Source organism: Panthera leo, chromosome D1, assembly GCF_018350215.1.
Source record: "Panthera leo isolate Ple1 chromosome D1, P.leo_Ple1_pat1.1, whole genome shotgun sequence".
NCBI classification, from domain to species: Eukaryota; Metazoa; Chordata; class Mammalia; order Carnivora; family Felidae; genus Panthera; species Panthera leo.
Window position 1 is genome coordinate 46712538 of NC_056688.1, and position 12405 is coordinate 46724942.

Genomic DNA, 12405 nt, shown 5'->3' on the forward strand with positions numbered 1-12405 from the left:
AACAAGATGATGGCTGATGCCATATTTCATCATGCTTTTTCCCATTCCCCCAAGAGTGAGATGTCCTGCCTCATCAGGGGAAGTGAACCATACCTGTCACTGTCGTTGTATTGGGTATGGTTCACTTAAGCCCAGCAGTGACAGGATCTCTCTTATATCTTGCCTGACTCAGACTGGGGTGGCTGCTGAGCATTTATTTGTTCTTTATTCACTCAATTCACAGTTGTTGGGTATCAGCTCTGTGCCAGGCTTGGTGCGAGGTGCTCGCATTACAAAGGTGATTAAGATGTAGTCCTCACCTACAAGGTGTTTGCAGAGTTCACAGAGTAGTGGGTGAGACAGATGTGCAAATAGATCATTGGAACATGATGTGGTCAGTGCTGTGGGAGCCTGGGGGAAGGGCAAGCTGCTCACATGTGTCTTGGCAATCAGGGAAGGCTTCCCCTGTGAGGTGGTGCATGAGCTGGATCTGAAGGATAAGGACCAATGTACTGCAAAGAGAAGTGAGGAAAGATATCCTGAGAGACTTCACATTTATTGGCCTCTTACCAAGATTTAGGCACTGTTAGGTAAACAGGTAAACACCTGGGCTTCCCTAGGCTTTCAGGTAAACACCTCATTTAATCATCTTAGAAGTCCTACAGAGTAGATCTTATTTTCCTTCTCTTTACAAAGAGACTGTAGTGTCAAGGGGTTCAGTAACCTGCCCAGGTAACATATAGGAAGGGTTAGAACAAGGATTTGGACCTGTTTGGGAGAGTCTAAACCTTGTAATCTTTCTGCCAGGACTTTCTGCTTGTAATGTTTATGGAGATCAGAAAGAGCAGTTTGGGGAATAATAAGAAATCTAGAGTACTGGCGAGTAGAGTCTGGAGGTAAATGCTGGAAAATGAATCTGAAAAGGTAGTCTGAAGCCAGGTGGTCAGGGGCCTCATTTGGTATTCCTTCACTCCACAGGCACTGAGTAAATACCCACCGTTTTCCAGAGATACCAAATAAGGATATATAGAGTACAAGACCTGCTCCTAGGCGCTCACTTTGTAATCATGGAATGCTAGAAGGACTTCTCTCTTCTGGAATTGAACTCAAACTTGGTCCTTTGGGAGGAGAAGCCAAAAAAGCTCCATCAGTAGCCCATGGAGGATTGTTTGCTTTGTCAAAAGCATCAGACAATTGGAAACCATTAGAAATGTTTGATAAGAACCATGACCTCCCTGGTGATTCAAAACCATAAAGTGATGACTGTTTCTGTCAGGGTTTGGTGATGTTTTATCATAACTGGACATGTTTGGGATGGGGTCACTTCTTCCTAGGTAACTGGGAGAGGAGAGAAACTTCCAGCAGAGAGTTGAACTCTTGGGAGGAAGACACTCCAGGCACCCTTGGAGAGAGGACATGCACTTGCTAGAATCCCTCCTGTTTTCTCCACTCCTGGGCATGCCAGTGTGCAACCCTCACACACAGCCCTGCTGCCACCCCCTTGGTGTGGCCATCATACAACGTTCTCTGGCTAAGACATTTTGATTTGCTACTTAGGAAGGGTGCATATTAGCTTGAATGACAATCATAAACCCTCTTGGATTTATGTAGCACATTACCTCCCAAAAGTTCAAAGTCTGCTTAAGGCTTTAATACTTCTTTATTCTGTTGCTCTACTCTGGAGTTTGTGATTCTCATTTTACCGAGATGGGTGGAGAGATGTAGAGGTTAAAAGACTTGTCAGGTAGAGGGTCAGCTAGAAAGACGGCAGAGTAGGATGACCCTAAGCCCACCTCATCTCACAGATACAACCAGATTACACTCACATCGGTATAAATAACCCACAAAACAACCCAAAGATTGACAGAACAAACTCCACAATTAAATGGTGGAGAAGAGCCCACATTGAAAAAGGTAGGAAGAGTGAAGGCCCAGTTTGGGAGTGAAGTGGATTAGGGCCATCTGTGGTGCAGAGGAAGCTGGTGGCACAAAGAAGGGCAGAAAACAGACTTTCCCACAGGGAACCCATAAAATGGAGGATGAATTCCCATAATATTTGCCTTTGAAATTGAGAGGACCTGAATATGTGGTTTCTTACAACCAGTGGGACTTAAGGCCTATAACTTTAAAAATAGGGGCTTGACTCTGGGATCTTTTCTGACCTCAACACTATGAAACTAGAAATCAACCACAAGAAAAATCTGGAAAGAGCACAGACACTTGGAGGTTAAATAGCATGCTACTAAACAATAAATGAGTCAACCAAGAAATCAAAGAAGAAATAAAAAATTGTACAGAAACAAATGAAAATGAAAACATAATGGTCCAAAATTTTTGAGATTCAGCAAAAGTAGTTCTAAGAGGGAAGTTTACAGCAATATAGGACTACCTCAAGAAGCAAGAAATATCTCAAACAACCTAACCTTACACCTAAAGGGACTAGAAAAAGAAGAACAAATAAAACCCAAACCCAACGAAAGGAAGGAAGTAACAAATATTAGAACAGAAATAAATGGCATAGAAACTAAAAAACAATAGAACAGGTGAAACTATGAGCTAGTTCTTTGAAAAGATTAACAAAATTGGTAAACCTCTAATTAATAAACCTCTAAAAGAGGACCCAAATAAAATCAACACCACAGAAATACAAACAATTGTAACAAAATATTATGAAAACCTATATGCCAACAAATTGGACAACTTAGAAAATATGGATAAATTCCTAGAAATGAATAACCTACCAAAACTAAAGCAGGAAGAAATAGAAAATTTGAACAGACCAATTACCAGCAATGAAATTGAATCCATAATAAAAAAATCCCCTAAAACAAAAATCCAGGACCAGACAGCTTCACAGGAAAATTCTCCCGAACACTTAAAGAAGAGTTAATACCTATTCTTCTCAAACAATTCCAAAAAATAGAAGAGAAAGGGAAACTTCCGAATTCATTCAATGAAGCCGGTATCACCCTGGCCAGATAAGAACACCACAAAAAAAGAGAACTACAGGCCAATATCTCTCATGAATATACATGTAAAAATCTCAAAAAAATATTAGCAAACTGAATCCAACAATACAAAAATTAAAAAAAGAACTACCCTATGACCCAGCAATAGCACTACTAGGAACTTCTCCAAAGGATACAGGAGTGTTGATTCATAGGGACACGTGTATCCCAATGTTTATAGCAGTGATTTCAACAATAGCCAAATTATGTAAAGAGCCTAAATGTCCATCAACTGATGAACAGATAAAGAAGATGTGGTTTATATATAAAATGGAATACTAGTTGGCAATGAAAAAGAATGAAATCCTGCCATCTGCAGCAATGTGGATGGAAGTGGAGGGTATTATGCTAAGTGAAATAAGGCAGGCAGGGAAAGACAGACAGTTCCACTCATATGTGGAACTTGAAAAACTTAACAGAAGACCATGGGGGAAGGGAAGGGGGGAAAATAGTTACAAACAGAAAGGGAGGGAGGCAAACCATAAGAGACTCTTAAATACAGAGCACAAACTGAGGGTTGATGGCGGGCATGGGGGAGAGAGGAAAATGGGTGATAGGCATTGAGGAGGGCACTTGTTGGGATGAGCACTGGCTGTTGTATGTGAACAATGAATCATGGGAATCTACCCCCCAAACCAAGAGCACACTGTATACACTGTATGTTAACCAACTTGATGGTAAATTATATTAAAAAAAAATCTTACACCACAATCAAGTGGGATTTATTTCTAGGATGCAGGAGTGGTTCAATATTCACAAAACAATCAACATGATACATTACATCAATCAGAGAAAGGATAAAAACCATATAATGATTTCAATAGATGCAGAAAAAGCATTTGGTGAAGTAGAACACCAATTCATGATAAAAACTTTCTGTAATGTAGGTTTAGAGGGAACATACTGCAACATAATAAAGGCCATATATGAAAAACTCATAGCCAATATACTGAATGGTGAAAAACTGAGAACTTTTGCCTTAAGGTCAGGAACAAGACAAGCCTGTTCCACTCTCAGCACTGTTATTTAACATAGTACTGGAAGTCCTAACTACAGCAATTAGACAACATGAAGAAATAAAAGGCATCCAAATTGGCAAGGAAGAAGTAAAACTCTCACTATTTGCAAATGATATGTTACTGTATTTAGAAAACCCTAAATATCCCCCCAAAAAACTGCTAGAACTGATAAATGAATTCAGTAAAGTTGCAGGATGCAAAATCAATGTACAGAAATCCTTCAAATTCCTATACACTAACAATGAAGCAGTAGAAAGTGAAATTAAGAAGAGAATCCCAACTTCATATATTGAAAAAAAAAAAAAAAAGAAGAGAATCCCGTTTACAACTGTACCAAAACCAATAAAATATCTAGGAATAAGCTTAACCAAACAGGTGGAAGATCTGTACTCTGTAAAGTGTGAAACACTGATGAAAGAAATTCAAGACAATGCAAAGAAATGGAAAGATGTTCCATGCTCATAGGTTGGAAGAATAAAGATTGTTAAAATGCCTATACTACCCAAAACAATCTACGTATTTAATGCAATACCTACCAGAACACCAACTGCATTTTTTTCACAGAGCTAAAACAAACCTAAAATTTGTATGGAACCACCAAAGACCTCAAATAGCCAAAACAATCTTGAAAAAGAAAAAAAAAACTGGAGGTATCACAATTCCAGATTTCAAGTTATATTACAAAGCAGGAGTCATTAAAACAGTATGGTACTGACATAAAAATAGACACATAGATCACTGGAATATTAAAGAAATCCAAAAATAAACCCACAATTATATGGTTAGTTAATCTTCAACATAAGAAGAATGAATATCCAATGAGAAAAAGACTCTTCAGCAAATGGTATTGGGAAACTGGACAACCATGTGAAAAGTAACAAAACCAGACCTCGTTTTTATACCATACATGCAAATAAACTCAAAATGGATTAAAAGGCCTAAATGTGAGACCTGAAATAATAAAAAATCCTAGAACAGAGCATAGGCAGTAATCTCTCTGACATAGCCCTAGCAACATTTTTCTAGATATGTCTCCTAAGGCAAGAAAATTAAAAGCAAAAATAAACTTTGGGACTACACTAAAATAAAAAGCTCTGCACAGTGAAGGAGACAATGAAACTAAAAAGCAACCTGTGGAATGAGAGAAAATATTTGGTAATGACATGAAGGGTTGATATCCAAAATATATAAAGAACTGATACAACTCAGTACCAAAAACAGATAATTCAACTAAAAAGTGGGCAGAATACATGAACAGACACTTCTCCAAAGATGACATCCAAATGGCCAGGAGACACATGAAAACAAGCTCAGCATCACTCATCATTAGGCAAATGCAAATTAAAACTACAATGAGTCATCACCTCACACCTGTCAGAATGGTGAAAATTAAAACACAAGACACATCAAGTATTGGTGAAAACGTGGAGAAAAGGGAACCTTCTTGCACTGATGGTAGGAATGCAAACTGGTGCAGCCACTGTGGAAAACAGTATGGAATTTCCTCAAAAGATTAAAACTGGAACTACCCTACCACCCAGTAATCACATTACTAAGTATTTACCCAAAAAATACAAAAACACTGAATCAAAGGGGTATATGCACCCCTATGTTTATTACAACCTATTTATAACAGCCAAACTATGAAGCAACCCAGGTGTCCACTGATAGGCAAAGGATAAAGAAGAAGTGGTGTGTATTACAATGGAATATATTCAGCCACTAAAAAAAGAAAGAAATCTTGTTTGCAACAACAGGGATAGAGCAAGAGAGTGTAATACTAAAGGAAATAAGTCAGTCATGGGAAGACAACTACCATGTGATCTCACTCATGTGTGGAATTTACAAACAAATGAGCAAAGAAAAAAGAGACCTAGAAATAGATGCTTAACAATAGAGAACAAACTGATGGTCACCAGAGGGGATGAGGGGGGTGGTGGTGGGAGAAATAGGGGATGAGAATTAAAGAATACACTTATCACGATGAACAAAAAAAGACTTGTTAAGTAGAACAGTGTCTTTTTAAGTGAGTAAATTAGGAAGATTTTAGGGCTGCATTTGTTTTGTTCTATAGGCTTTAGCTTTTCAGTGAGCATGGGTGATCATGGAACCCTTGAAAGCAGTAGCTGCACAATTGGCTGTGCCTCTGCCTCTACTCCCTGTCCCCCTCCTACCATAAATTTGATCTTGCCTGCCTCCTGCCTGCTTTTTCAGCATTCATTTCCCTAGCATTAAGACCCAGAGACATCATGCACTTCCCCCACAGAAAGTCTCTGATAAAACTCATTTCACTGAAATGGAAAGGATTGATGAGCTGATAACTACACCACCACTTATTCATTGGGTATTAAGTGCCAGGCATTTGCAAAGGGCAGTTTATATGCATTAGCTAATTTAATCCTCAAAGCAATCCCATGAAGTAGATTAGTATGATTAACCTCTTTTTACAGCTAAAGGGACCAAAGCTTAGAGATGCTTAATATATCATCTTTCCCTGGGGTGTTTGCATTTGAACAGTAGACACAGAAGACCACAGCCCAAAAGTGAATCCATTCTTGAGAAATTCCAGACATCATGTGGAGGTCAGGGATAAAGTCTTTGATTTTTAAAAAGTGTAAGCCTTGTCTTTCTTGACTTTTCATTCAAAGAGGAATATATATTTCTTAGTCATCTAGGAGGTTTGTGGGGTCTTCTAAATTACTGAGAGCTTTATTTGTCTTTCTGTTTACAAATTTCTTTATGCACTGTCACAGTAAACTCATTTATTTACCATGGGCTCTCAGCAAAGTAAAGCTCTTTTCCTTTTGTAGACATTTGCCTGAAAAAATTAAGGATGACCAACAGTTGAAGAATATGAGTGGCCAGTGGTTTTATGAAGCCAAGGCAAAAAGGCACAGAGACAGAATTCATGGTGCAGATATCATCAGAGCATCCATGAGAAAGAAGAAGCTCCAGGTAGCAGGTGAGTTGATTTGGGTAGTACATTTTGAGCCAGCATTTGTGGGGAAGGCATTGTCAAGAGAAGGGAAGGGTGTTAGAATCTTTACTGGAAGCTGCTGAGGGATGTCATTTAGAGGTGTGCTTTGCATAATGTATAGTCCCCCAGCTCAAAATCCTCTTGCCCTGAATTCAGATGGATGAAGGCAGGACTAAGTGACCCAGGGTAATGTAGAAAAACATGGGAAGTCCTTTAGAGACTGTATTGAGTTGTAGTACTATAGACAGTTGGGGGTTATTTTTTTTTTAAGTTTATTTTATTTATTTTGAGAGAGAGAGAGAGAGTATGCACATGCAAGGGAGGGGCAGAGGGAGGGAGGGAGGGAGGGAGGGAGGGAGGGAGAGAGAGAGAGAGAGAGAGAATGAATGAATCCCAAGCAGGCTCTGCACTGTCAGCACAGAGCCTCACATGGGGCTTGAACTCACAAACTGTGAGATCATGACCTGAGCTGAAATCAAGAGTCAGAATCTTAACTGATTGAGCCACCCAGGCGCCCCAACAGTTGGGGTTTATAGGGCATTTACCCCTGCATTCCTTTTGGCTTTTAACTCTAAAGATTCAAAACCTTTTCCTTTGGGTAGGGTGACAGAAAGAGACTAGCATCTCTTTCAACAACTTTAACATCTGATACCTCTTTAATCAACCAAGTGTATTACTTAAGAGACTGTAAAGACAGTATTTTGAGGGCTTTAGAATTCTGTTGGGTTTATTAAACATTTATAGTGTGCCTTCTCTTTCACTCTAGACAGTATAAACTTTTACCCCTGAGAATAGCCCCTGTGTAGATCTAACCTGTACACAATAAGGAAAACAGCTCTCACCTTTTGATCATATAATACATGATAGGCATTTACTCTCTATATTTGTAACTATAGCAGCAATATTGTAAGGTAGGTATTATTATCCCCGTTCTATATATGGGACATGTAAAGTTCAGAGAAGTGAAGTTACTTGTCCAAGGTTGTATCATTGGCAAATGGCGCACTGGGATTTCATTCTTTATGACTCAGAGTCATACTCCTTGCAAATAAAGGCTTATTGTTGAGTATATGCCATGTGTTGCTTGCATCCCTCTTGATTTTCAAAACCATCCCGGCCTTCAGAACTCTTGATAGGTACAGGTTACTATTGTGGATTCTGTTTTGCAATTGAAGAAATTAGACTTATGTGTAGAGAGACTCTGTAGGGAATACCACCCTGGAATGTGACTATTTGGTAATTGGGAGCCCTTATATTGATTCATCTTCTTTTTTTTTTTTTTAACGTTTATTTATTTTTGAGACAGAGAGAGACAGAGCATGAACGGGGGAGGGGTAGAGAGAGAGGGAGACACAGAATCAGAAGCAGGCTCCAGGCTCTGAGCCATCAGCCCCGAGCCCGACGCAGGGCTCGAACTCATGGACCGCGAGATTGTGACCTGAGCTGAAGTCGGACGCTTAACCGACTGAGCCACCCAGGCGCCCCTGCTTCATCTTCTTAACGTTGATGTATAAGCATTCCTGGCATTTATTGGCTCTGTGGTCTTAGGCAAGTCTCCTGAACTTTTTGATCCTCAATTTCCAAACCTGTGAACTTGGAAAGAAAACTCCTTCCACACAAGGAAATGCATGCAAAAAACTCAGCACTGTGTCTGGCATTTAGTACTTGGTTGATGCTATGAGAGGTGCTGGTGAAGAGATCTGATGTTCAGAGGCAAAAAGAAGTTATTTCCTGAATAGGGAACGCAGAGTTTTTTGGGGGGCCTTGGCATCTGAGCTGGGTATTGAGGAGTATGTAGAATTTGGATGTGTAGAGACTGGGGGAAGGAAGAGGCAGTGGAGAGGAACATTCCAGATGATAAGTGTTTATTTCCCTTTGGGTCCCAGAGCCCAACCTCAAGTCAGGCACTGTTGATGTTTGGTAAATGCTTGGTAATGATGGTGTCTCTGTTCCAATGAGGACTCACTGACCAGAGAATTCCCCTGGCATACATATTTAGTCCTGTCCCCAGTTGAGGTCAGATCCACTTAGAGGTGGTCAGCATTTTGCTGTAGTGGTCTCTGGATTTACCTGCACATTTAAATGTACAATCATGCTCTCAGGAGATTCTGCTTGAGGGAAGCTAACAATATGAGACTCTACTGACTTGACTTGCAGATGTAATTCTGACCCTGGATACTCAGACTCATTAGTGATTGCCTTGGCACTCTGGAAAGGCCTGAGGTTCAAGTTTGAGCTTCAGTGATAAGAGCTACTATAAGAGTTGTAGGTCATGGAGGTGAGGGATAACCTTCCTGTCTTTATTGTTTCCTCTTTCAGCTGAGCAGAGTAAGGACAGAGCAAATGAGGCAAAGGAAAGCTGGGTGAATAATGTCAACAAAGATGCTATCCTTCCCCCAGAGCTAACTGGTGCTCTAGAAGAGCCAGAGGATGTAGCACCAGCAAGCCCAAGGTAAGGTAGAGCTCACAGGGAGAGCCGCTGGATGTGGGATTCATGGCCTGGTGTGCTATGAGTGCAAACACCAGACTCTTCTCACAGGCACTTTGATGGGAGTATGTATGAGAGAATTTGGGGACCTGATGTGGACAAAGCCTGAGCAGTACTCTTTCAACTTCGAGAATTTCTAACAGACATGAATGTTAAATAAAATTAAAATGTTAAGTGGGTGATTTCTTCTAGCACCAACAATAGCTGATTTTTATTTGTGTTAATGATTTCACCTTAGAGTAGAATGAAGAGGTACTTCAAAATAAATATAGTCGTTTCAGAGAAGAGGTGAATTATGATCAAATTGTACAACCTGGTTCAATGGAAGAAGCTCAAGTTTCTGGGAAACCAGACATGAATTCAAATCCTAAATATGCCACTTATTAGCCATTTGATGATGGACAAGTCATTTAACCTCTCTGAGTCTCTTTTCTTAACTCTAGATAGGAAAGATAATATATATATATGTGTGTGTATATATATATATATATATATATATATATATATATATATACACACACACACACACACATATACATACATACACCAGGAAAGACTATAGTGAGAATTAGTGATAACGTAGGTAGAATACCTGGTACATAGGAGGTGCTCAGTAAATGCCTCTTTAGGATGCAGATTGTCCTCAATATTTCAGTCTTGATTTTTTTTATTTTTTTGGTGTTTTCCATACCTGTTACCATCTGGCCAGTCAAAAATGTACATTTGTGCATCCTTCCTAAGAAGTACCTGACTGTGGAGATACATTGCCAGAAACCTTTTGATGATTTGCTTTTAGGTATTTAAGATCTTCCCATTGGTGTTCATCCCTTGGAGGTATAGTTATTACCCTTTGGTGGGAAGGCAGTTGCATTGTATCTGTACCTCCTCAGTGAAGACAATTCAATTCAGAGTCTACAACAGGGCTGAAGTCAACAAATTTGCTTGTAAGATAATCACTGAGTCAGTTTCCAAGTCTGAGGCACCTAGGGAACAGGGATATTTCTAATGTAGTTGACACATGAGGGAGAAGGTCTATAATGTAGGCATCAATAGGCATTTCAGAGCCAAATATGAGTAAAGTTACATGACATGAATAATGGAATACTGATTCTATTAAGGTACCCAGTATCCATCTCCCGGTTGGAGAGGACTCAGTTCCATGGGTTGTAGGCTGGACTGTTTCCCCTCTGGGATGATTTGTAATGTTCTGTATGTAGAAACCATGTTGGCTAGAAGTTAAACAATAAGTAGTCACTAACTGATTTTGTGACCTTGTGTTAGAAGTGACTTAACTTCTTGGGCCTTTGGTTTCTCAACTATAAAAATGGAATGATAATGATTTTCCAGCAGGATTACTGAGAATTTAATTAGCTAGTAAATGTAGAATTCTTAAAATGGTCAATAGCACATAGTGGGCATTTAGTGAATGGAAGTATGGACTCTCACATACATTGAGTGAGAATCGACCCCTACCACTTCCCCTTGGTGACTTCCCATTTTCCAGCAATCCCCCTAATGAGATAAAGGATTTCCTTCCATAGGGAAAGATGAGAACTTAAGTATTAGAAACTCCAGGAGTGAGAACACAGTTATTTAGAATCATCATTAAGGAGCTAAGAGCAGCTCCTAAGAGCCAATCTGATGGGTGATGGGGACATCAGAACACTGACTAACTAGGGGAGGAGGGTTCAAGTACCACAGAAGGGGAAAGGAGATTTGGGGGTGTCAGAAGACCAACTTAGCTTACTGCACAGTTTTATCTGGGTCAGACTTCCTGTCCTTCTCCCAAGAACGCATTTCATCTCAAAGGGCCTGGGGGACAAAGGCGCCGCTGCCCTCATTACCTGGCTTCTTTTCTTCATGATCCCCATGCAGGCTGGTGGGTGTTTCTCCCCTGTTCCTCAATTTGAGGCTATTAATATAGCTTCCCCAAGTCATATCTTCATTATTTTCTGCATTCCTTGTGTGGCCTCAGACGAGTCTTTCTGGTTTCATCTGTAAATCAGAGCAGAGCTGCCTCACCAGGATATTATGAGATTAAATGAAATGAGATGTGGGAACCACTTAGCATTTCACAGGAAGAAAGAAAATTGGCAATTTCCAGTGGCTTTATAATTATGTTATTATAACATAGATGAGGTATGGTTCAGAAGGCAAGAATAAAAATGTCAGAATAAAAATGTATGCTGCTTTGCTCATGACGTGACATGGGTGGTTATCATCCAGAACTGTGGAAGGAGCTGTTGTTTACTTCTTCCTTCCCATGTCAGAAGCTAGTACTTTACTCAGTATCGGGTTCCTGCGGTGTTTCTCACCTATACTTTAACCTTTGCGAACTGGGTGTGTTAAGTGTATTTTGGGGCCTGTACTTTTAGTGGAATTGAACTTCAATAGCATGACTCAGTACCTGTCAATATTTTCTTAGCCAGGAGTCAGGTGTCCGGGAGTGTTGTGAGGCAACAGTGAGTAGATATTGCAGTTTCTGAAGCAGTTTTTCTAATAGGTTCTGTGGCAAGATTCCTTGTTTGTATGGGCACAGTTCTGTGGGGTCCTTCCTGGGAAGAATTGAAACACTGTGGGTGCCTGGCATGAACTCACGCGCCATCTGGTACCTGCATTCTTCCGGAACTCATCTTTGTTTGCACCTGTCACACAAGGAAGTAGAGAGAGGTTTGATGAATGAAGGAGTAGAGAGTGAGGTTTTCTTTAAAGTGGCAAAGGGAAAACTCCAAATGCTCACAGTTCCAGTGCTGGTTGCTGAATTTTAACTGTGCAGTATTGGCACAAACTGTGGTCAAAGACCAGTGTTTTGGTTTTTTAAAAAATAATCTGTATTTCTTAGTCATCACAGATTGGAATCTTATATAAAAATATAACAAAAATGAAATACAGAAAACAGCAAAGTCATACAAAGTATAAAGCCCCGATACAGTT

General features: G+C 39.9%; 1 protein-coding gene across 4 annotated transcripts in view; it reads left to right on the forward strand.

Annotated features, from left to right (window-relative positions):
* SYTL2 (synaptotagmin like 2) overlaps positions 1-12405 on the forward strand; it is a 115365-nt gene that overhangs the window by 57085 nt on the left and 45875 nt on the right. For all 4 annotated transcript variants that reach the window (XM_042904627.1, XM_042904630.1, XM_042904632.1 and 1 more), the window contains exons 3-4: positions 6817-6968; positions 9303-9435. In XM_042904627.1, coding sequence (XP_042760561.1) covers positions 6817-6968; positions 9303-9435 — 285 coding nt within the window. The remainder of the gene's footprint in view (positions 1-6816; positions 6969-9302; positions 9436-12405) is intronic.